Source organism: Lutra lutra, chromosome 11 (genome assembly GCF_902655055.1).
Source record: "Lutra lutra chromosome 11, mLutLut1.2, whole genome shotgun sequence".
In the NCBI taxonomy this organism is placed as follows: Eukaryota; Metazoa; Chordata; class Mammalia; order Carnivora; family Mustelidae; genus Lutra; species Lutra lutra.
Genome location: NC_062288.1, coordinates 50099931 through 50124958, shown reverse-complemented (window position 1 = coordinate 50124958; position 25028 = coordinate 50099931). Strand labels below are relative to the sequence as shown.

At 41.1% G+C, this 25028-nt stretch overlaps 2 protein-coding genes across 4 annotated transcripts in view; one reads left to right on the top strand and one right to left on the bottom strand.

Annotated features, from left to right (window-relative positions):
• The first annotated feature begins 4877 nt into the window (after positions 1-4877).
• On the top strand, positions 4878-16547 carry AGR2 (anterior gradient 2, protein disulphide isomerase family member). 3 transcript variants are annotated; one of them, XM_047696055.1, is made up of 8 exons: positions 4878-5006; positions 7618-7763; positions 8000-8063; positions 8182-8234; positions 9807-9880; positions 12154-12217; positions 14727-14810; positions 16252-16547. In XM_047696055.1, the coding sequence occupies exons 2-8, from the start codon at positions 7625-7627 to the stop codon at positions 16299-16301; spliced, it is 528 nt and encodes a 175-aa protein (XP_047552011.1). In that variant the 5' UTR covers positions 4878-5006; positions 7618-7624; the 3' UTR covers positions 16302-16547. The 3 variants fall into 3 exon arrangements, with proteins under 3 accessions (XP_047552011.1, XP_047552012.1, XP_047552010.1); XM_047696056.1 differs by having other exon boundaries at positions 4954-4981; XM_047696054.1 differs by lacking the exon at positions 4878-5006 and adding an exon at positions 5084-5189.
• A 6963-nt stretch (positions 16548-23510) lies between these two features.
• Positions 23511-25028, bottom strand: part of TSPAN13 (tetraspanin 13) — a 33455-nt gene continuing 31937 nt past the window's right edge. Inside the window, exon 6 of the mRNA XM_047695084.1 lies at positions 23511-24582. Coding sequence (XP_047551040.1) covers positions 24508-24582 — 75 coding nt within the window. The 3' untranslated portion in view covers positions 23511-24507. The remainder of the gene's footprint in view (positions 24583-25028) is intronic.

The window sequence follows — 25028 nt, the reverse complement described above, 5'->3', positions numbered from 1 at the left end:
GTCTTGGTGATCACAGCTTTGTAGTAAAGCTTGAAATCAGGCAACGTGATGACCCCAGCTTTGTTTTTCTTTTTCAACATTTCCTTAGTGATTTGGGGTCTGGTTCCATACAAATTTTAGGATTTTGAAAAATGCTGGTGGAATTTTGATTGGGATAGCATTGAAAGTGTAGATTGCTCTGGGTAGTATAAACATTTTAACAATGTTTATAAGATCTATAAGGAACTCCTCAAACCCAATACTCAAAAAACAGATAATCATATAAAAAAATGGGCAGAAGACATAAATAGACACCTCTTCAAAGAGGACAAGTGGCTAATAGACACATGAACAAATGTTCATCATTGTTAGCCATCAGGGAGATTCAAATCAAAATCACATTGAGATACCACCTTACACCAGTTAGAATGGCCAAAATTAACAAGACAGTAAACAACAAGTGCTGGAGAGGTTGTAGAAAAAGGGGAACCTTCTTACACTGTTGGTGGGAATGCAAGTTGGTGCAGCCACTTTGGAAAACAGTGTGGAGATTCCTCAAAAAATTAAATATAGAGCTACCCTATGACCCTGCAATTACACTACTAGGTATTTACCCCAAAGATACAGATATAGTGAAAATAAGGGCCATCTGTACCCCAATGTCTATAGCAGCAATAGCCACAATCACCAAACTGTGAAAACAGTCAAGATGCCCTTCAACAGATAAATGGATAAAGAAGATATGGTCCATAAATACAATGGAATATTACATAGTCATCAAAAAGGATGACTATCCAACTATTGTATCAACATGGAGGACTGGAAGAGATTATGCTGAGTGAAATAAGTCAAGCAGAGAAAGTCAATTATCATATGGTTTCACTTACTTGTAGAGCATAGGAATAACATGGAGAACATTGGGAGATGGAGAAGAGAAGTGAGATGGGGGAAATCAGAGGGGGAGAAGAAGCATGAGAGACTGTGGACTCTGAGAAACAAACTGAGGGTTTTGGAGGGGAGGAGGTGGAGGATGGGTGAGCCTGGTGGTCGTTATTAAGGAGGGCACATATTGCATGGAGGACTGGCTGTGGTGCATAAACAATGAATCTTGGAACACTGAAAAAATAAATTTTTTTTAAAAAAGCAGCAAAAAAAAAAAAAAAAGCAGGTCATGCTATCTATCTTCACTTTCAAGTGAGATGACTAAAGTACAGAAACTTTAAGTGATCTGCAGGATTTAGTAGAGAATGTCATAATCATAAAGCTGGATTTGAACCCAAATCACTCTAAATCTACAAATGGTCCTGTTTACCACTGCAGGATACTCCCTCTTAAGGGTGAAATCTCAACTCCTTATAGTGACATCGAGGATACAGGCTCATAGCCTCAAAACAGCTTTCTGAACCTATTGTCTATGAACTATCCAGAGAGATCTCACTCTAATACCCTCATCCCATTAAATATCCAACAAATAAACAAACAAACAAAAAATATCCAACAAACATATTTTGCAAAATCTTCATTTTCTCCATCTGGAAATCTTGCTTTCCACTACCACTGTAACCATAGTAGTGGATAGAAATCTCTACCTTCTCTTTAAAATAACAACAGCTAACGTTTATATCAATTACTTGTCCCTTATTGGATGAAATTCTCACATGGATGGTTAATTTTCAGTGAGTTTCTATCTTCATTTTTCAATCAGATTGTACGTAACCTTAGGACAGCGACAATGTCTTCCCATGCCCTGAATGACAATTTTCTATGTATATGTCTGGCTACCTCAATAACTGACCATTTCTTATTCACCTTTCTATCTTTAGTGTCTGGCATGCTATTTGCTACACGAATAGGTTCAGTGACTATTTGGTGAAGAAACAAAATAATGTGTGAATACATGAAGTAATATAGTCACATGCTCAGTGCCTACTGGATTTCAGTAATTGCTAGTTATTGTTGTAATTCTCCAAATTCTGCTAGAATATAGAAAATAATCTACTTTAAAACCTGCTTAAATAAAAGCCTCCAAAAGTATGATAACATAAATGCATAAAACACAAATGTATAGCATGCACTTAAATAACCTATTTTAGGGTCACTGGTCCATGTGTAGTTTCACTTGCCAAACATTATCTTATATATCAAATCCTACTTGGGGAATCAAAATGTTTATTTATTGGGGCACGTGGGTGGCTTAGTTAGTTAAGCGTCTGCCGCTAGATCTCAGCTCAGATCTTGATCTCAGAGTCATGATTTCAAGCCCCATGTTGGGCTGCACGCTAGGTGTGGAGTCTATTTTTAAAATAAGATAAAGTAATTTATGAACAATAAATTTTTACACTACTTGGCAAATCTGGAAGACTGATTACATGATATCACTATTAAAAGTAATGAAATATAAAAGAAAAACTGGTACCATCTACAAAACCCTCATTGCTTCACACCAAGACAGTTATGCATGCTGAGGATGCCACCCTCATCATGACGTGTGTAAGGTATGTTCTAATAATTACTTTCTCCCTGTCATACTTTGGTCACTATGACAAATACTAATGGCACAAGATCAGGCACAGGAATACAGTTGAATAATTATGATACCATTATAATTAATTATAACAAATGCAAGATGTTTTCAATTACCAAGTGTATGGTCTGAGTTCTCCCCTCAAAATTCACATGTTAAAATCATAATACCCAGTACCTCAGAATATGGCCATATTTGGAGATAGGGTCTTTAGAGATGTAAGTAAGGTAAGATAAGTCATTAGGATGGGCCCTAATCCAAGATGACTGGTGTCCTTATAAGAACAAATTAGGACACTGGCACAGAAGAAAGGCCGTGTGAATATGCAGGAAGAAGATGGCATCGAGGAGCCAAGGAGAGGCCTCACAAGAAATCAAATTTGCCAACATCTTGATCTCAGTCTTCTGGTATCCAAAACTGAGAAAATGAATTTCTGTTGTCTAAGCCACCCACTCTGTGGAACTGTGTTCCAGCTCATCTAGCAAACTAATATACCAGGTACTTTCTCATTTCTTAATTCATTCAAATCTCATTTAGTACTCAAAACAATTATATATGGTAACAGTAACCCCTTTTTATAGAAAAGGAAACTGAAGTTTCAGGGAAGTTAAATGGCATCTCTGCTTATCCTGTGAGCACGCACCAGGATGCAGGATTCAGACTGAAATCTTGTGATCCCAAATCCTGCCCACTTGCTACTCTGAGCAGGTGATGGACTAGAGGACCCCTGGGCTTTGGTCCCAGCAATGCCCTAAAGGAGTTGTGGGGACCCTCGGAGTCATAACTTTTTATCATCTTTGTTTTTTTCTCTGCACAGCTGAGGAGGTTGAGTTGAATATTCTACAGGCTGAATAGACTAAGGGCTCACATAAAAGCGTTCCCAGTTTTAAAGTTTAGCTCAAATCACTGTCTTCCAAAACTTTTTTTTTTTTTAAGATTTATTTATTGACTTGAGAGAGAAAGAGCACGTGCACAGACAGAGGGAGAAGGAGAGAGAGAATCACCAGCAGACCCCTGCTGAGTGTGCAGCCCCACGTAGGGCTCATCCCACAGCCCTGAGTTCACGACCTGAGCAGAAATCAAGAGTCAGAAGCTCAACCGACTGAGCCAACCAGTCTTCAGTCAAACTTCTGAAGAAATTACCTCTGTAAACTCAGAAGTGAAAGAAAATTCAGTATTTGGGGAATCACTATTTTGCCCATGGGAATTTTGGCTTTATAAAAATATATATACACTTGAAAATGTTTTGAAATATTATGATCTTAACCCATTTTAAAAAGTTATTTTATAGGGTTTGTATCTCATTAGTTAATTTTCTATTGCTAAAGATTTACCCATTCTGAGCTTTAAGGATTGTATATGGCTTCATCAACAAAACTCAGGATTGAAATTTTTTATAGGAAATCAGTCTTGGGCACCTGGGTGGCTCAGTGGGTTAAGCCTCTGCCTTCAGCTCCGGTCATGATCCCAGAGTCCTGGAATCGAGTCCCGCATCGGGCTCTGTGCTCAGCAGGGAGCCTGCTTCTCTCTCTCTCTCTCTCTCTCTCTCTCTCTCTCTCTGCCTGCCTCTGCCTACTTGTGATCTCTATCTGTCAAAGAAATAAATAAAATCTTAAAAAAAAAAAGACAGTCTTAAAATCTTTAGTGAATGACTGTGTAATCTTGAGTGAAAAAAACTAGTTGCAGACCTTAGTTTCTAGGTCTGAAAAATGAGGTAAATGGCTTTCTGCGTGCCTCACAGGAAAGTTTGCAGTTAAATGAGAGAATACCTGTGAATTACTTTTGAACTTTTCTGAGTGAAATTGCTGCATAGATTCAACTACAATGTAATTAATAAAAACCCATAGTATTAGGTTTCTTTTTTTCAGTAACTTCCTCAACTTTGAAATCCTTTTGATTACTTGATTTGTAATTTCTTCACTGCCATTGTGAATATACATTTTGTTTGCCAGGAAGAGGAAGTGTAGGGTGGAAAATAATTTGTACTACAATGGAGGGTAGCAGGTCAAAGACTGGCGGAGTTAAGAATTATGAATCATCTCTTGTGTGTTCTCAACTACGTAAGGGCAATCTGCCCAAGGGGGAGGGGGAAAAAAATCTACAAACCACACACTCCATCCAATCATGTAAAGACAAATCAGCCTTCAGGCAAATCAAATGTCTTCATTTAAAGTTTACCTGGATTTGGCACTCTGCCCATCTTTTCCAAATCTCTTAACAATATACTTTCACAAACAGTTAAAAATATGCATACTGAAAAACATATCCTTTGCACTGTTATTTTTAAAAACATGGAACTCTTTAGCCCAGGGAAGATCATCGCTGGGGAAAAGGAAAGTTCCTTTCTGGGTTTGCAACACGTATATACGGGATCAGTGGGTGGGATTGAGGTGTGCTCCACACATAAATAGAAGCTCAAAGGGAGCCAGCACACCAGGAGGCTCGGACAGCACAGAGGCGGCTGGCTCACACCGACAGGTGGACAGGTGCGTGGGGAAACCAGGTAAGACTCCTGACAAGACTGTCCTGCAGGGCACTCGCTCTGATTACATCGTAAAGTTGCAGGAATCCAAGGAGAGAGTTTCCAGGGACTTGGACAGGGAATAATGGACTTTCCATCTAAGGCTTACTGGGGCCTCTCTTTGGGCAGAGCTGGTAGAGGGCTGCATTCCTGAGCTGTTTCAAGGTAATGCTTTCTCCCTCTAGAAACAAGGGGTTTAGGGTCGGGTGAGCTCTAACGGCAGTCAGGCCTGGGACAGGGCCCAGCGTCCTCTGCTACTAAGCACTGGTCACCATCTAATTCTCTGCCTCTCACCCACGGCTGGAGCACAGACTCATGGGCCTGGCAAACCTCAGCTCGGACTGCCCGCTGGGAACTGCATTTCATGATTATCACTGCACCTGAGGAAACACAGTTCTGTCTCTCCATCTGCCGTGAAGATATTCTTGTTGCATTTGCAGTCTTGAAATTCACGGCATGGGATCTAAGAGGAGAGATCTGGCTGCTTTCTGGAAGCATTTATGAGCAGAGACACTGAAACCTTCTGCAGGTTCATTCCCTGTTAAAGATAAGAAGACAGACGTACAGTGACCAGTAAAACGGGCTGGTTCCATAGAGTGTGTGTGTGTGCGCGCACACACGTGTGCATCCAAATTCTCTCTCTCCCAGTTAGCGTTCTGTTTTGAGGTGGTTCAGGCAGGACCCTTGCAGAGCAGAGTCTACTTACTATGAGAACCCAATAGAATGAATCTCAGAAAGTGAGGCCACAGCAGTGTGTTTATACAGCAGGAGCGACAATAGGCTTCAGTGAGTCATCCTGCAGAAACACAGGCATTAAGTGCATCTTCCAACTGCTGAGCTACAGGACTGTGACAAGGGAGCACGCCGTAAGAACTCTCCAGGAGCTGCACAGATCAAATGTTTCACCCCCGAGTCACGGTTTTTTTCCTAACATAAAGAGAAGCTATTGCTATATATAAAAGACAAAAGCAAATGTTTGTTGATAAATTCCAAGGAGTTATTTGCCAGTTATAGGTTATAGGTCATAGGTTTCTGAATCAACTCATATTTTGAAAGTACAATTAGGCTCACATCAAAGTTCCTGGTGTGTGTGTGTGTGTTTCTCTTCTATATGAAAAAGAAGTCTTTGTACTAAGAAGGCTGGGAATTGCTGACCTATAGTACACATTCTTATCCAAGTAGAAAATGAAGCAAGTGTATCTTTGCTTTTTGTTTAGGTCTTCTTTCGAGTAAGACATTTTGTGGCCACATAGTATGATTGGGATAGATGATAATTGGTCAGGTGAAGCCAAGGCATCATCGGAATTTGGTAGCTTCAAACGCTTTTTTTTTTTTAAAAGAGCAAACGCTCAGCAAAAATTCCCACTCAAGCTATCAGAACGTGAGAAGCTTTCCCACCTTGAAAATACCAAGCATTGATAGTCCATCTTGCTTCCTTTGCGCTTTGCTGAGGCCTACACCCATGTTAGTGAGGGTTTTGTGAAGCGAGTTCAGTCTTTGTCTTTCCTGGAATCCCACCTCTAATTATGCAATGGGTAACTGTAGTGATCTGCTAGTGCAACTCTCTTTACTAGTTAGCAACTCCCTTGCTCACTCATCCACCTTAACTAACCGTTCCCTTTCCTGTTTATGGGCATCTGCTTTGTAGTGCTGTAACTTTCCTGAAGAATTAACTGAAATACTGGAAGGGAAAAAAAAAAAATTAACAAGGAGACACACAGGGGTTGGTTTCTCTGTCTTATAAGCCCCATAGAATATTTTTGTGCCCCAAAACCCATGCCCAACATCACCTACTGATACAGGCCCATGGAGAGAGTCAAAGAATTGTTTCAGTAGAATAAAATTGCGTGGACATATTTTTGTCACCTCAGAACTAATAAATGGAATTTGAGTGAATGTTACACGAGGGAGAGAGTTAGTTGGGCCTAAGTTTTCAGTTATGTGACAAAGTTGGCAGCTTTGAGTTAAATAAGGATTCTCTTTACTTAGATCTTATTCTTTAATGGCAACAGCCCCATTTTCACAGAAGGCTAAAGAAGTACGTATGTTGAGGGTGATTGTTTCAGGATCGGGAAAACAGGAGCCAGCACTGCAAAATGGCAAGATGCAGAGGACTTGGTTCTCTACCCATCTCATGAGGCTTCATCTCCCTGAATTTCAGACTCTTCATCTATAAAATGAGGTGTGGGGAGTGGGAAAGGAGGAGGCAGCCCCAAGGTGCCTTCCAGTGGTAAAATTTTTAAAATATAAAATTTAAATGTAAATTCCCTTAAATGTAAGAGTGTATACATCTATTTTCCTAAAATACATCTATATACCTATTTCTATACTATAGGTTTCTGTGGAGAGCTCCCTCACTATATTTATATCTACGTGGGTCTGTATATGTTGATGGATCCAAAAGTAGATAGATATTCACACTAGCATTCTTAGGAAAAGTCTGTGGAAGGGAGTTTTTCACACCAGCTGCATGTTTTCCGTCTCAGCTAAACGTCAGTTCCTTTGTATCCCAGGGTCATGATACACTCTGAAGACTGAGAAGGCTCCTAATTCCCTTTTGTTTCATTGTCATTTTCCTTGTTTTCCATATCAGATTTGCCATGGAGAAGATCTCAGTGTCAGCATTCCTGCTCCTTGTCGCCCTCTCTTCCACTCTGGCCAAAGATATCACAGCCAAATCAGGAGCTAAGAAAGACACCAAGGACTCTGGACCCAAACTGCCCCAGACCCTCTCCAGAGGTAGGAGTCCGCTTCCGGTCGGCTTTCAGTGCCTTCATTGAGAACCTGAGGCTTGGGTGCCAAAAAATAGTTTTGAACTAAATTTATCAAAGTTGATCATTGTTTCGACTTTCTTTAGAGGGTTTTGCATCTGATTGGTATTCAGTATATATTTATTCCAGGCTTTACCACTGCTTTTCAACAGCTTTAGTCAGAAATTATAATAGTTTTAAATACACCCATTCCTTTTGCTCTAGGTTGGGGTGATCAACTCATCTGGACTCAGACTTATGAAGAAGCTTTGTACAAATCCAAGACAAGGTAAAGATACAGGTTACAGAGTTCTCTCCAAGCTCACAAGAGCACCCTCTAGTGGCATGTCGCTATACAAGAAATCTTGCTCGTTAAAAATGACCCAATCTTTCTTTGTCTCTTACAGCAACAAACCCATAATGATTATTCATCACTTGGATGAATGCCCACACAGTCAAGGTAATTTATTCTTCTAAATATAATTTCCTTGATCGGCTTTTAGCTTTAGGGACAAGGCTCAGGTCACTCATCTTTTTATCCTTAGCGCTTGGCACAGTTAAATAAAACAGTTATCTTCATGTAAGAAAAACATATTTTAAAGTAACTTCAAATATTTCCATACTTTGTGCTAACCACTGGTGCATTTTGAAGGGAAAAAAAAAAAAAGCAAACTCTAGGATTCATCCTGACTTCTTGCTTTCTCTTGTAACCCATATCTACTACATCAGCAAACACCACTGCTTTACCTCCCAAATATACCCAGAAGCCAGCCCCAGCTTGAAGGATGTGCAAACTGTGCGTTCACACAAGGCGGGAGGCCTGGAAGTTTTCTGTGCTGGATTTAAATCTCTGGTTGTTCCTGTCTTAAAACTTGTAGAATTTTTTAATAAGGGGCTCCATAATTGTGGGGGGTTTTTTAAAGATTTTATTTATTCATTTGACAGAGATCACAAGTAGGCAGAGAGGCAGGCAGAGAGAGAGTGAGGGAAGCAGACTTCCTGCTGAGCAGAAAGCCCCATGTAGGGCTTGATCCCAGGACCCTGGAATCATGACCTGAGCTGAAAGCAGAGGGTTTAACCCACTGAGCCACCCAGGCACCCCATAATTGTGTTTTGTCCTGGGATCCATGTATCGTGTAGGTCCTGCCCGAATCCAGCCACTTCTTACTGACTCCTTTCTACTGCCCTGATCCAAGCCAAGATTCCATCTGGTCAGAATACTGTATCAGCCACCTAACTAATCATCCCACACTCAGCTCTCCACACTGAAGCCAGACTGAGGCTGTTAAACATAAATCAGACCCTTTCGCTCCTGTGTTCAAGTGGCTTCTTATCACAAGTAAACGAAAATCTGAATTCCTGATCATGGCCTGCAAGGCTGGACATAATCTGGCCCCTGGCTATCTTTGCTTTCCTTCCTATTCTGCCCTTGTGTTTTCTCTACTTCCTCTAGCCTGGCCTTTGGGCAGTTTTCTCTAAGCTCATTTCTGCCTCGGGCCACTGCTCCTGCGGCCTTCTCTGCCCAGCATGACAGAACCCCAAAATCTTTGAATGGCTCATTCTCTCCTTTGATGTCACCTCCTGGGAGAGCTCTGCCTTGAACAGTCTAGAGCTCTTAAACCTCTTGCCTTGCTTTATTTTTCTTCGAAGTACATATCTCCAACTGAAGTTATTAGATAATGTATTTGTTTATTTATTTTTGGTCTGTTTCCCACAGAAGCATTTGAGCTCTAGGAAGACAACACATTACTTTTCTTTCTTCTTCTTCTTCTTTTTTTTTTTTCATAAAACAGTTTGTACCGCATGACAAGCAATAAATATAGGTTGGGGAAAAAAATGGATGAATGAATGAATGAGTGAATGGCAAGCATCAAAGGTAGCAAATGGCCTATATATTACTTCACTAATTGTTTGCTAAAAAAGCAAAGTTGGATATTATACTGAAAATACAGTTCAGCTTAAGATATAACAGAGAGCAATAGTTTCAACCAGTGATGAGATGGGTATTTACTGATTCTTTGGTCTATTCTAGCTTTAAAGAAAGTGTTTGCTGAAAATAAAGAAATCCAGAAATTGGCAGAGCAGTTTGTCCTCCTCAATCTAGTTGTAAGTTCAGTTTTCGTCATCACAGACATTTCTCCGTGGCTCATTATGTGAAATGGATGATTCAGGTTTCCTATGCATGTTAGTCATACTGCACTGACTGGGGGCTGTTCCGGAGAGCTCATTTCACAGATGACAGAGAAAAAAAGAGATATTTTACTAATAATCTATCTTGCATGGCTGTGCTTTTATTCAGTAATTAACAATTTCAGGCTGTCTGAAAAATACGCTCTTGTGGTCAGGATTTTCTCTGTTGCTGTAAAAATGCAAGGCTCTCTGTGCAGATCTCTTCCTGTGCCCTCTTCCCTGCAGTCCTGATGCTCTGCCCCCCTTCTTAGTTCTCAGCTCTTCTCTCCTGGAGAGTGACAGGTCCCCAGCTGTCTAAAGCACTCATTCCCACCTGACTTTGCCATCAACACCCTTGCTGTTGGCCAAGCTTTCAGTCCGCAAGGTCTTTCTATTCAGATGCAAACAGTTCCACCTTCCTTCCAAAGGGAAAAAGTAACAATAAACAACTCACAAAACCACTCTCCCTAACCCTAGGTCCTCTCCCGCCCTCCCTCCCCCTTTCCACCCACTTCTTTCACTCTCCCTCTCACTCTCTCACTCTCTCTCCCTCCCTCTTCGCAAGCTGACAAATCTGGCTTCTTCAAAGAACATTCACATCAGTCGTTCTTCCTCACCCTCCTTCCAGAGGCATCTCCTCCTCTTTCTACCTTTTAATATTAGTGACTTGGTGAATCTCTGCCCGCTTCTCTTCCTAATATTTTATATTCTATTTACTGTTTTATATTCTTTGTGGACAGCTTCATCTACATCTGCCTTTAATCAATGCCCACGCACTGGTAATTGCCTAATCTTACCCAAACACGCAACAATTTCCAACTTGTGTGTGCAATCGTGGTCCACATTTTGCATTATTAGCTTAAACTCAACGTGCTCAGTGCTGAATTTATCAGCTTGGTGCGGGATTTTCCACAGCTCTTCTTTCATTAGTCCGTGTTTCACTGAAAGTTTCATTCAAGATTCCACTCTTACTCCCCTCCAGCAGTCAAGTCAAGTTCTAACTTCTAAATATTTTCGCTGTAGGTCACTTCCCTATAAAGTGAGGACCACTGTTTAGTGTAAGAATTTCTCCCTCTGCTTAGGTCACTACAGTATTACTAAATGGCTCCCTGCCTACAAAATAAATCCTAGCTAATCCCACATAGCCTTCAGGATAATGACTCTCAAAAACCAAACTGGGATCATGGTACTTCTAAATCCCTCCAGGGGTTCTGATCTATTTATGAACACAGGCAAAAACTGGCATAGTGTGCAAGACCTCTCATGAGCCAACCCCAAAGGAGCTCTCTAGCATCTTCTCTCACCACTGCCTCCTGTGTCCTCTGTATTTCAATCCTCCCAAAACACACAGTCCTACCAGAAAGTGCTGTGCCTTCCCTCTACCTTTGGACAAACTCTTCCCACTGCCTGGAGTAAACTTGTGTTCCACGTACCTGACTCCTACTCATTTATTTATTTTTAATTTTATTTATTTATTTGTTAGAGTGAGAGAGAGCACCGTCAGGCAGAGTGGCAGGCAGAGGGAGAACAGGCTCCCTGTGGAGCGAGGAGACCAATGCAGGACTCAATCCCAGGACACTGGGATCTTGACCTGAGCCAAAGGCAGCCGCTCAACCAACTGAGCCACCCAGGTGTCCCGTCCTATTTATTTTTTTTAACACTTCTCCCTCCCTAAGTCTTAGTCCAACTTGCATACAGGGTTAAATGCCCTGCTTTGGTCACCCACCGCACCTGCACGGCCTCCATAATACCACACCAAGTGGATCCTCGGTATTCATTTTCCTACCTGTGTCCCTCAGCTGACCGGTGTTCCTTAAAGATGAGTGCCTCAGACAAGCCTGTTTGTTTCTGTAATTTTCCAAAACTGACCTGTTTTTTTCACTACTCTATTTCCCCCTATCTCTCTCATCCAAGATGTCTTCCCCACATACTGGAACTCCCTCTATATTCTCCCTTCTTGAATTTTTTTGCTCTTTATCATGTTCCTTCAGCTCTCTACCTCAGGTTCCGCATTGCATTTGGCTCTATCTTATTGATTATTTCATGTGTGTAACTCACCTCCTCATCTGTATTATCAACTCTCTGGAGAAGAGAGATGCCTTACAGTATCTCAAGACGCCTCCCCCAGTAGAAGACACATTTCTGTATTAACAAGTTTGACAGTACCTGAAGAACAGACAAGCTAAAACTGTTTTTTCTTTTAATCTTAGTATGAAACAACTGACAAACACCTTTCTCCTGATGGCCAATATGTCCCCAGGATCATGTTTATTGGTAAGTAAAAATGACAATGAGACTAAGCACACTGATAATTGCCCAAGCACTTTGCTATCTCTTCCTCAGAGTCTCCCTCACTCATCTGCCACTCCATCACGGCCAATGTCACTGGCCCACCCTAGCAAGGGGTGTAACATTCCCTTACGTTTCTCAACATTTCTTCATTACAAAGTTCAAGCTTCTACCTATTTCCTCATTTGTTTCTCATCTGCACATGTAAACTTATCCTGTCCCATCACAAGTATATCGGAGAGGGAAGCACCCTGCTAACTTTTAAATGTATTGCCTGTTTTCCTGAGAACATCAGGCTGGTAAATTCTTCTTTTTCATCAGGAGAACTTCCAATTGGTATGCTGGATTTTTCTTTCTGACATTTTTTGGTAATTATTTCTGGGCAAGTTAGGAATATGGCTGCCAGAAAAGAAATCAGAGCCATGCTCCTTCCAGCCTCTGGTACTTTTCACATCTTGTTCCCTCTGCTGGAAAGCTTTTCCTGCTTCCCCCATGCACCTAGTCATCATAGTCGCTCACTGACCTGGCACAACTAACACTTTGTGCCCATGTGGCACCATGCTCCTCTCAGCAGTCATTCTTCCCTCAGTTATAATTTTGCATTTATGGGGTGATTGTGTTTGCTTGTTTAAGATTTTATTTATTTATTTGTCAGAGAGAGAGATCGTGCAGAAGCAGGCAGAGTGGCAGGCAGAGGCAGAGAGCGAAGCAGGCTCCCCACGGAGCAAGAAGCCTGATGTGGGACTCGATCCCAGGACCCTAAGATCATGACCTGAGCTGAAGGCAATGGCTTAACCCACTGAGCCACTCAGGCATCCCGGGGGTGATTGTTTAGTATCTATTTTCCCCTGTAGGACTACGGCTCTTTGTGGCTGGGGTTGTGTGGGTTTCTTCTAACCATCATATTTTCAGCATGACGCTCTTGTAGGCTGGCAATAAATATTTGTTAAATGACTGGACACATGAATTCAGATTGGCTTTGAGCCAAGTCATACTGATTTAAGGACAACGCATAAATAAATCCATCACACGGCAGAACTCGCACTGATCAAGTGGTTCCGGGCTGGGATCCAGCCAAGTCCACACTAAATGCACAGGACAGGGGAGAGGAACACGTGAAGGAGTGAAAAGCAGGAAGGCTGAACTCAAGCTAATTTTATACACTCAGTTATGTGAGGATTTAGAAAATCTAGAACGTTTAAATTGGGACTTTATGGGTCATCTTGTGACACTTTGTGCTAGAGTTCTTTTTATAGTATTTATTCCTGTCTAAGGGCATTGTAACCCACATTCCATGCCTTCCAAAAGAACCAACTACAGCTCAGGAGCAAGGACACCGGCTACAGATTAGAATCATCTGAAAGATTTTAGAAAAACAAGCTGCTGGGCCACACCTCAAACCAATTAAATCAGAATCCTGCTGGGAATGGGAGGCAGGAGGTATTTCTTGAAGCTCTTCAGGTGGTTCAGGGGGCAGCTTTGTGAGTCTAGGGTTGGGTGTTTCAAAAGCTTTTCTTATGTTAATTTATCACAAAGAGTAGACCGTGTGTTTGTATCCTCTGCACTAGCAGAAGTATAATAGGTTTTAAGTCTTTGTTGAACAAATAAATGTCTGCTTCTTGTCATTAACATCAGTGGGACCCATTCCAACATTCTGAAATGACAGATCATCGGATTAAGTACCAGGGCCAGACTGTGCGCACAGCCAACTGGGTCTCACGTGCCTCCTCCATCTGATTTTCAGGACATGCTCTTTGGGCCTTTTCAAACCTCTCTGACAAGAGGTTTCTAGGCCTGCGTAAATCCTAGTACCTCCCTTGTCGATATGCCTTATTTTAAAAATGCCTTCTTTTCCCATGAGTGGTTAACTTCAAAATAAATATAAAACACGGAAAAATGGATTTAAAACTCTAAGGACTATCATAGGTATGCATAAAGGAAGACTCCTAAATCTTTGTTTTTTAAATACAGCTAGATCACAAAAAAGTAAAAAACAGAGAGGGGCCCTACGTGCTTATTTGAACTTTGGTGCCGTTAATGGTTTGCATTATTTTATTCATTAAAAACAACCTTTTATTTCGAGAACTAGAAGTCAGTTTCTAATTAGCTAGGTTGCTCCTGGTAACAGGCTGTGATTACAACATAAGCATTTCAAAAGTTCAAAATGCCTTAGTATAGAATGCCAGGGTTTTCACCAAAGCACCCAACATCCCCCTGCCAGTATGTCTTCTTCTGTTTTCAGGTTGCTATAGATAGAATAGCAGGGTTCATAACCTTGGCTACAAATAGCATTGTGCAGCTGTCGGGGGCTCTGGGCCCTGCTTTGGGGACTGGCAGCCACAGGCTGGGTTGCCAAGTAGATGGACTAGACCTTCATGAGGGGGATCACACGCTGTGTTCCTCTCATTGGCCATGGACAAGTACGTGGGCTTCCTCACGCAACAGAGCTTCCTTGGAAACATTGATTCCATTCCCATTTGCTTTTTCATTGTAGACCCATCCCTGACAGTTAGAGCTGACATCACTGGAAGATACTCAAATCGTCTCTACGCTTATGAACCTTCAGATACAGCTCTATGTAAGTGTCACCTCCTGTGAACGTGTCTTGCTGTTGCACTTACAGTCCACTTACATGTTGAGGAGGGAGGAAGCTGGGCTCAGACGTGCAGAGAATCAGTGTGACCCTAACTAGCCTTGTGCCCTCTGGCAAGTCATATTCACTTTGGTCTCATTTATTTAAGTGAATAATTTATGAAAGAGTCTTTTGATTGGGTATCTTTTTCTCTGGGAGGATTCTACAGCCATATTACGTGCTTCTCAAGGTTTCCTCAGGCACCCTGTCATAAAGAGTCCTACGACAGAATCGAGTGCAATACAGTAACTGTCCTATTACACGAGTAATAGGAATCTTAAGGCCTTCAATATTTTTTCCAAATAATGAAAGTAAAATGATATGGTCCATTTGGTGCTGCTGAGTTTAAGTTCAATTTTAAAGATCAGTAGGAAAGATGGTTCCCAGGAGTTGGCAAGATACTCACTATCCCTGGAGTTGCCATAAAATGGAAAGGAAAAAAAGTTAAACTCAGAGCAGACAGAGCACCTCAATAGGAGACTGTTCCTGTTGTGGTCACTAATGAGTCCTTCTGGGAAGACAATTGGGTTTGTCCTAAGAACCAATTCAGCTCAGTGACTAGGGCTGCCTGGAACTGTACTGCCCAATATGTGAGCCATGAGCTCCATGTAGCTCTTTAACATCACATTAATTAAAATTTAAAATTCAGTTCAGCAGGCACACTAACCACTGTTTAATTTCTCAATGCACAGGCACTGAATATTTTTGTTCATCACAAAAATACCTGTTGAGTGACGCAGCCTCAAACAGTGTGCTGGGAAAGACTAGAGGCTGCATCTGGGCAGCAGCAAAGATGTTCATGGTCCATTAGAAATGCCTCCAGTGGGTGCAGGGAGGACCAGGAAAGCACATTCCAAGTACTAGCCCTTCTCGAGATAATGGCCAGTCTTATTTTTTTTTTTTTAAAGATTTTATTTATTTATTTGACAGAGAGAAATCACAAGTAGGCAGAGAGGCAGGCAGATAGAGAGGAGGAAGCAGGCTCCCTGCTGAGCAGAAAGCCCGATGTGGGGCTCAAACCCAGGACCTGGGATCATGACCTGAGCCGAAGGCAGCGGCTTAACCCACTGAGCCACCCAGGCGCCCCCATGGCCAGTCTTATTAAGAAATAAGACTTTGAGCTCCTTAAAAGCACGTATCTGGCACGGGTAATATCACAGTGCTTTGTAGAAAAGACATGTGAGAAATATTGGGAGAAAACTGGATTGTAGTAAAAGCCATGTCACATACTTTTAGAAAAATATGTTTAACAAAATTACCAACAATACACCCTATCATGAAATAGCACCCCATTCAAAATGAATAAAGTACCCAAGTTTAGGGGCTTACTAGAGCTATTGGTATAATTCTGGTGACATCATGACCTTGGCAACTTTTTCCCTGTTAGTGCTCGACAACATGAAGAAAGCTCTCAAGCTGCTGAAGACTGAATTGTAGAGAAAAAACGTCGGCAAGCTTTTCCCTCTGTGTCTGGCCCTGAGACTTGGATCAAGAGGAGATCTTAGAAGACTCTGGAGAATGCAGGCACACTGATGGACATGCTGATTAGATTATGGTTATTGTTACAACAGATATTTTTTTAAAATCTGGTCTCAAGTACACCTGTATGAAAATAATATTGCATACTACCATAGTAAGCCACGCTTTTTTTAAAAAAAAAAAAAATTAAATCCTTTTGAGGTATTCAGACTGTTGTTGTCACCCCTAACTTAGTCCTTCGGAGAAAAGCTATTTAGTTCATTCACCCAACAGGACTTCTGTACACATGAAATGTTCAAAGAGGAGACAAAACAGACTTAACTGGGGGTAAGCAAGTCCAAAGTCAAAGTAATCACTTCACTATAGAGTTTCTCAGTGGGTGACGAGAAGTAGGCATGAGCTTAGTCAACAGAAGTATCAAAACAGAAGATGTGTTAGTGCAAAAGAATGTGTAGAAAGGCACCCCAAGAAGATCAGGTACCTGATCTTGGAGATCTTGGAGACAGCCCTTCCCACTCTGACCGGAACTCCCAGGTATACACTTCACTTCAAGAATTCAATTTTAATTAGATTTTGCACAACTGAACCATCTCAGGGTAAGTCTCTACATATAGCTTTCTCTATCAGCCCTGATTTAGTGAAAAGGTCATTCAAAGAACATCTGTACCCATGAACATAGCCTAAAGAAATCCTAAAAATTCGCCTTACAGTACATTTGGTCTCTCAAGATTTTAGAGCACTGTCCTGGGATAAATTTAGCTGAGTTGTTCCCCTCTTCACCAAAATGTGACTAGCTGGAAGAAGAGCAAAGAGTAAAGACATCATGTCTACAGAGCAAAGGTCAGAGGTCACCACTTACCTTTGAAGTTGAGAGAGGTAGTGGCATCGAATAGGGGAGCAGCTTTTGCTACTTTCAACTCTTGATTCTGAATGACAAAAATTAGAACTGTGTATTAATTTCTTCACTACATATTTAATCTCACATTCATTGTCACATGGAATTGCTTTTCACCCAGCCCCTGCTGACTTCTTTGGTCCACGAATGGCTGGGGTGGGCTGCACGATGCTTTGAGTATTGAGATATTGATTAGCTACTTCTTGTCTTGACAAACTTTTCTTTGGCATTATTATCTTTTCCAGGGCAGAATATACATTTTAAATTCTTTTCTCTTTCACAGTACTATCAAAAAGCTATGTACTAACTAATAGGTTCTGTGCACATATGGTTGATGTAATGACATACAAATCCTCAGTAAAAATATCGGCAGAGGGATTGGGCTCTCTTCTTACAAGTGGGTACATATGTTTAGAAAAGGTTAAATATCCTATTCAGAAAGTTCTCAGAGTTAATGAAGGGGAAAAAAGCATTTTCACTTATATACATTTTTTAAAAGATTTTATTTATTTACTTGACAGAGAGAGAGAGGTCACAAGTAGGCAGAGAGGCAGGCAGAGAGAGAGGGGAAGCAGCTCCCTGCTGAGCAGAGAGCCCGATGTGGGGCTCGATCCCAGGACCCTGAGATCATGACCTGAGCCAAAGGCAGAGACTTAACCCACTAAGCCACCCAGGTGTCCCAATATATACAAATATTTTGAATGACAGCTTCTAAGATGTTCAGGTTTCCTCTATCGTACAGCAAAAAATTGGCTTTTTTATTGGGCTGATAAGATTAAGTCCTTAAAATTTGTTGAATGACAAAATGTTATTTTAACAACATATATCATTTTAAAGATATAAATACATCTCTGGGAAGTCAAATGTTAAGGTTGCAAGGAAGATGAATCTCCTTTAGAAAAGTGTTAAACAGAGTCGCGGTCTCCTCTACTTCTGAGAATTTGTCCTAATTCAAATCAGGAAATCATTCAAGAGAAACAAAGTTCTGTGAAGATGTCAATGGCAACATCATTTAAACATACTTAAAAGAAATGGCAACTATCAAATATAGTGGTTACATAGTGTTTTCACACAAAGCGCAGTCTGTTCTCATCTATAAACATAAACGTTGTGAAGAAACAAAGAGTAAGTGATCCAGAATGTAGGTATTTCTGTGCTGTAACTGTAGCTCCGGGAAGTGTGTGCACACACCGGTTAGAATGAGAAATGAAGGTGCAAAGGGAGGAACTTCTGCTTGAAGCTTACAGAGTTATTAGCAAAGCACGTTTGTTCTTGTCATCTCACAATCTTTCCTTTGTGTTCAAACAAACTGAAGGGAAAGCATACCTTGACTTTTTCTCCAACCACACAGAACTCGAAGAAAGCTGTAGGTCTAGAGAGCATTATTCCAAACCACTGAAGAAAAACGTTGGTAACACAGTGGGAATACAAAATGGTACAGCCGCTGTGGAAAACGGTATGACTGTTGCTCAAGAACTTTAGCAATGAATTACCAGACAATCCAGGAATTCCACTTCTGAGCATGTACCCAAAACCCCTGAAAGCAGGAAAACTCTATCCGTGCATTCACTTTCGTAGCAGCACGAATCATAAGAGCCAGGAGGCGAAAGCAACTCAAACTCCATCACTCGCTGAGTGCATCAACAAAATATGGCGAATGCCAACAATGGGACACTATTCAGCCCTTAAAAGAAAGGACATTTTGACACCTGCTACAATATGGATGAACCTTGAAAACACTATGCTAAGTGAAAAAAGAAACCAGTCACATAAGGACAAACGCTTTGTTTCCACTTACCTGAGGGATCTGGAAGAGTCAGATTCACAGAGGAGAACGGTAGTTGTCAGGGGCTAACGGAAGAGGGGGAAGGGGAGGGGAGGAAGTGGAGGTGGGGGGATTGTTTGCCAGGAGCATACTGTCAGCTTGGGAAGATGAAAAAGCTCCTGGGGGATAATGGTTGGACCACAATGTGAATGTACTTAATGACACTGTATTACACACTTAAAAATAGTTAAAATGATACATTTTATACTATGTGTATTTTACCACACTAAGAAAAGAATGTTTTATCGGTCCTATTGGAGGTCCCACAACTGAGGAGGGGAAAGGGTAATTTAGAAAAAAGTTGGTAACATAAATCATCTGTGAGTCATTTACATGATGAGCAACATGTCTGGTTAAACCATTTTCACCTGCTTGAGAACTGCCGTCCTCAAACGATCATCTACACTGTTTAGCTCTGCTCTGGGTTTTTGTGTGTTTCAGGCATTCAATAATCCTAAGTAGCTTCTTTTATCTCCTAAGGTCCTTATATTTAGCAGTCACTGGTGAGCACAGGAGTGGGGGAAGAATTTAAAAAAAAAAAAAAAAAGCTCTTAGGCAAGAACAGAGCTTCCTTCAGTTACTCACGAAGGAAGCGGACTTCAAAATCCAAGTAAAATGAGCCTCACTTATTTTAAAGATTTTATTTATTTATTTATTTTACAGAGATCACAAGTAGTCAGAGAGAGAGACAGGTGGGGGGGGGGAGGTGGCGGTTAGCAGGCTCCCTGCTGAGCAGAGAGCCCAATGCGGGGCTTGATCCCAAGACCCTGAGATCATGACCTGAGCCGAAGACAGAGGCTTAACCACTGAGCCACCCAGTTGCCCCAAATGAGCCTCGCTTTTTTTTTTTTTTAAGATTTTATTTATTTGACAGAGAGAGAGAAAGATCACAAGTAGGCAGAGAGGCAGGCAGAGAGAGAGAGAGAGGGAAGCAGGCTCCCTGCTGAGCAGAGAGCCCGATGCGGAGCTCGATCCCAGGACCCTGAGATCATGATCTGAGCCGAAGGCAGAGGCTTTAACCCACTGAGCCACCCAGGCACCCCGAGCCTCGCTTTTTAAAAAGACACTTGTCAAGTTGTGACCCCATAAAGCCAGATCCTGAAAGTAAGCAACAGTGGTTTCACCTTCCAAGTGATATCACAGTCCACTGTTTGCCATATAATCTAACTCCGGCAACTCCCTCCCGCCCTCATTTGAGAATGAATTCCCAAAGCTGATTTTCGCGAGGAGAGTGGATGAGAAGTAGCTTGGCATATGGCAGAAGGTCTGATTTTCCTCCTTGCCCACTGTCTCAGGAGGTATGTTGATAACTACAATTACCCAGTCGTGATGGTGACAAACAGGAAGACCTCTCTTCTCTTTTCCCTCTCTCTCTCCCTCTCCCTGTGGTTCAGGGGAGAAATGGAGTAAAGGGCATGATTGGGTTGTTCCCTTAAAATTGTTTAGAAAACACTGACCAATAACACATACCATAACTGCATTTGGCATGAGTAGCCAGGTGTAAAAATTAACCACCAGCCCTCAACATAACGAGTGCATAGCAACTTTACACAAATCCCTTCAACATTTCCACAAATCCGAAAAACTTGGTCTTAACTTTACTGTCAACTCTAATAAAACTGACATGTGAAAGATCATATTTGTTTTTTTTTTTAAGATTTTTTTTTTATTTATTTGTCAGAGAGAGAGGGAGAGAGAGCAAGCACAGGCAGACAGAATGGCAGGCAGAGGCAGAGGGAGAAGCAGGCTCCCCGCCAAGCAAGGAGCCCGATGTGGGACTCGATCCCAGGACGCTGGGATCATGACCTGAGCCGAAGGCAGCTGCTTAACCAACTGAGCCACCCAGGCATCCCGAAAGATCATATTTGTACAATCACGATGCCTGAAAGTGTTCTTTCCTCCTATGAAATACTATGAAAAAAATTCTGTTCTAATTTCTTCAGTACCAGCTATACAATGAAATTGTTTCATAAATTTACTTGGTGCCTTTTCAAAAGGATGAATAAACTTAAACAGGGTTAAACAAATATTTAGAAAAATTGCAGGAGTTTTTTGGCTTAAGGAAACTAAGAACTTGACACCACACTTCTGGACGCTTTTCTCTCTCTGAAAGGTTGTACACAGCAGCAGAGGACCTAGGTTGAACACGCAGAACTGGTTTTCAGACCAAACTGGCTGTTTTGATCACGTGGTATCTGAGATGAATTTATGCCCCATGAACTCTGGTTTTAGAAATTGCAGCCTAACATTTTTCCCTTGTATTTGCACTTTATTAACTCAAGTTTCACCCTTCACATCAAGGCTATGTTCTAAGAACTATTCCCCTAAATGGAATACGTAAGCAGGGAATAAGAGAAATTTTAAAAACAAATAGAGCTTCTTTCTTAAATAAATGCTAGGTGGGGAGATGCAGAGAGAGAGCTCTTGAGTATGCATTATGGATGCTTGTTGTAATTCAAGGACAGACTGCTCTGAAACACCCTCCTCTGATCCTATGTGTTTACCGGCAACATTTCTATGCACACAGGCAGCGGTGTTCCTGGAATCATGGGATCAACCCAACTTCCGCAGCCTCATTCGCAGCCACTGAGAAATCAGGATAGACCTAATCAAAGGCCTTTCCAGCAGGTTTATAATACACTGCAATGTGAGCTGTACGTCAGCACAGAGGCACAAACCAAGATCGCAGGAGACCTCCCAGGACAGTCTATCACCTTCAGATCTGCCTGCGGGAACAGAAAGCCCGAATTCATCTAACAAGGCTGCTCTTGGTACTTGAAAATGGATTATTTCTTGAGTGGTTAGTCATTAGTTACAATCCACTCTTATAATCCTATAGTTCAATAGCCCTAAAGATTCATGCTTCCCAGGCTCTGATTTGTAATTGGGTTGGCCCAAATAAGGCGACTGCAATCAGAGCACAGACCAAGCCTACGGAAGAGCTCTTCCCAATAGTCACTTGTACCAAGAGAAGTATAACATGAAGAGACACCAGACTCTCATGAGAACTTCAAAATCTGACTAAGCAAACAAGGCAAATACAGAATGCCTTAAAGTGAAGACAGTATCCAAAAAGCTCACTTGCCCCATGTGTCATTTACAATCTCATCCGTGTAAGTGGGAACATCATTAGCATTGCCCAGAGCTCAAGATGGCACTGAAGGATAGCAGACTATGGCACTCTTTGACATCAAGATTATTTTGAGCTCATTATTTCTGAAAACATGCAGACATAGGAATAGCTCTGTAAACAGAGAAGTTAACCCTTCATTAAGAAAAATTTACACTTAGGAAGGAAATCTCTGTACTTAGGAGAGTCTCCTCTCTGCAGGAGGAGGAGAAGGAGGACTCTAAATCACAAGGAACTTAGCACTGCAGAAGTCACTAACTTAAATCTCACAAGTCTTATCTTTATTTGGGGTGCTTTTCCTGGTGCTTTTACCCTCACAACTGTCCTTCCCTCCAATTCCCACATCCCAACACACACATCTTTATTTTGTCTTTAGCTAAAAATAGCATCTAATATGGTGTCTTGGGCCATCTAGGGGAATGATTCCATTTTGGCTAACATGTATACATGCTAGCAGATATGCATGCATGTTCATAAACCTGCTTTCCTCTTGTTAATCTCACTTGTATTGGACAGGGCCTAAGACAAGAACTCAGAAGAGTAAAGGGAAAATTATTTTTCCTCCCTTACTTTATCATGGGAATTGCACAATCGGGTTCTCTTGCAAGATTAGCCAGTCTTCTAGAGTCATGGACATGAAATGACCCCGTAATACTCTAAAATTCTACAGATCAACCACTTGCCCTCTTTCTTGGCCTAAAACCTGCCATCATGGCAATTACCAATAAAATACTACATTCTACATAGAATGCAAGACAAGAACTTAATAACTGTCAGTAACACGAAAGAACTTACATATCTTCCCCAAATAAATACAAATGACCTCTCTTCTAAAAAACAGTTCTCGGGCACCTGGGTGGTTCAGTGGGTTAAAGCCTCTGCCTTCGGCTCAGGTCATGGTCTCAGGGTCCTGGGATCAAGCCCCGCATCAGGCTCTCCGCTCAGCAGGGAGCCTGCTTCCTCCTCTCTCTCTGCCTGCCTCTCTGCCTACTTGTGATCTCTGTCTGTCAAATAAATAAATAAATAAATAAATAAATAAAATCTTTTTTAAATAAATAAATAAATAACAGTTCTCACCGTGGAGAAAATATTAAACACTGAAACATTTCAAGAGGACTACCAGTAGACAAAAACTTGGGGAGGACTACCAGTAGACATTAGTGCTGGAAGTTCATTTCCGTGGCTGGATTATACACAGAAACAGCAGCACTCAGTTCTAGGTCAAAGGAAACAAAGCAATAAAGGAAAGAATTCCACTTAATCCATTTAGCAATTCTTCCATTACTTTCTTTTAATTGAAACATTCATACACGAGGAAAGGTTTCCATTCTTTAATTTTTTTAACATAATATACAGAACCACAATACTATTTCAATTTCAAATTATGGGAGCTTACGTTCAAATACACTTGGATTTGACAAGCTGCTGTTACAATACTGAGAAAATTCATGAAAAAGGTATTTAACAATTTGTAAGATAATCAAATATCTTTTTGCTACATGGGCCAATGCATTAATAGTAACGTTTAAAAATGCAGTCTTTTGGACCTCAAATTATTATAAAAGAATATGAAGATTATATAGTCATACTTGCTGAATTTCTCAGACCCATTCCATTTCAAAAGCTGAACGCAAATGTTACACATCAGAACATTCATGAGATCATATCTGCTCTGTACTTACCTATAAAAATCAAAAACCAGACCATACTTTCCTAAAGACACAGCTATTTCTAGGCTACATTAGTGTAATCATAGAAGACTACTAGAACTAAATTATCACTTTTATGTTAACAATTTTCACAATACATCTTTCCTAAAAAGACAAAAAAAAGTGCAGGATTTTGGATTTCCCTTACTGAATTTAACATAATAGGCTCTCATACTTTCTGGCTTTAATAAACTTCAACTCTTTTTTCCAACAGGAACTATCTACACAGCACAGTGCGACATACAATTAATTATTCCAGTGAGATGTATACTTAGATTTACAATATGATCAACACAATCTTGCCATACAAAGTTTTTCTGCAGGTAAAAATGCTAAGAAAGGCCACAGTGGACAGTGCCAGACACTGTGAATACAGTAGATTACAGGTACCACTGAGGGTCAGAGGAGACCACAAGTTTCTAATTTTTTTTCAGCAATGGGAAAAGAAAAACATTTAGAGAAACATAAGAGTAAAAATATATAATTCCACTGTCAATAATAATGTAACTTTTGGATACTGCTTTCTTAAACAGGCAAATTAGTTGAACTTTAAGTTAGAGAAAGTGAACAAGATCCAAATACGAAAGATGTTTCTTGTTTTCTCATCAAAGGAATGCACTAGGATTAGCACGAGGATCTTTCTGGTTCCTGTATCTGTAGGTCAGCCAAACACCCAGGATCTGGAATGGAAGAAAGAAAAAAAGAAGAAAGAGAAAGTATCAGTGGTATCTGTTTCTTCAGTTTATCAGTATACAATCCGGAACTTCTGAAGCACTTGGCTTTCTTTGTTCAAAGAGGAAGAGATTTCTTTTTCCCTTGAAATTGCTAAAAGTAGCCCAAACTAAAGCCCTAAAAACAAGTAATATGAACACTAGCCCTCCAGAGATGTCTGTATCATAATCCCCAGCACCTGGGAATAGGTTACCTCACATGGTAACAAGAACCAGGCAGATGTGACTTGGTTAAAGCTGTTGAGACAGGCAGATCATATGGGAGGGTTCACTGATGTAGTCACAAGGGTCCTTATAAAAGAGAGCCAGGCAAAACAAAATCAGAGACATTGGGAAAAGATAAAATGATGTCAGAAGCAATAGGAAGCAGAGTCAGAGAGAAGACGTGCCATGGC

Bases quoted from the DNA above. Each gene is read 5' to 3' on its own strand.
- AGR2 (XM_047696055.1), top strand. From the start codon at position 7,625: ATGGAGAAGATCTCAGTGTCAGCATTCCTGCTCCTTGTCGCCCTCTCT. The intron at 8,064-8,181 runs GTAAAGATACAG...TGTCTCTTACAG, and splicing joins TTGTACAAATCCAAGACAAG to CAACAAACCCATAATGATTA. The intron at 14,811-16,251 runs GTAAGTGTCACC...TTTCCCTGTTAG, and splicing joins ACCTTCAGATACAGCTCTAT to TGCTCGACAACATGAAGAAA.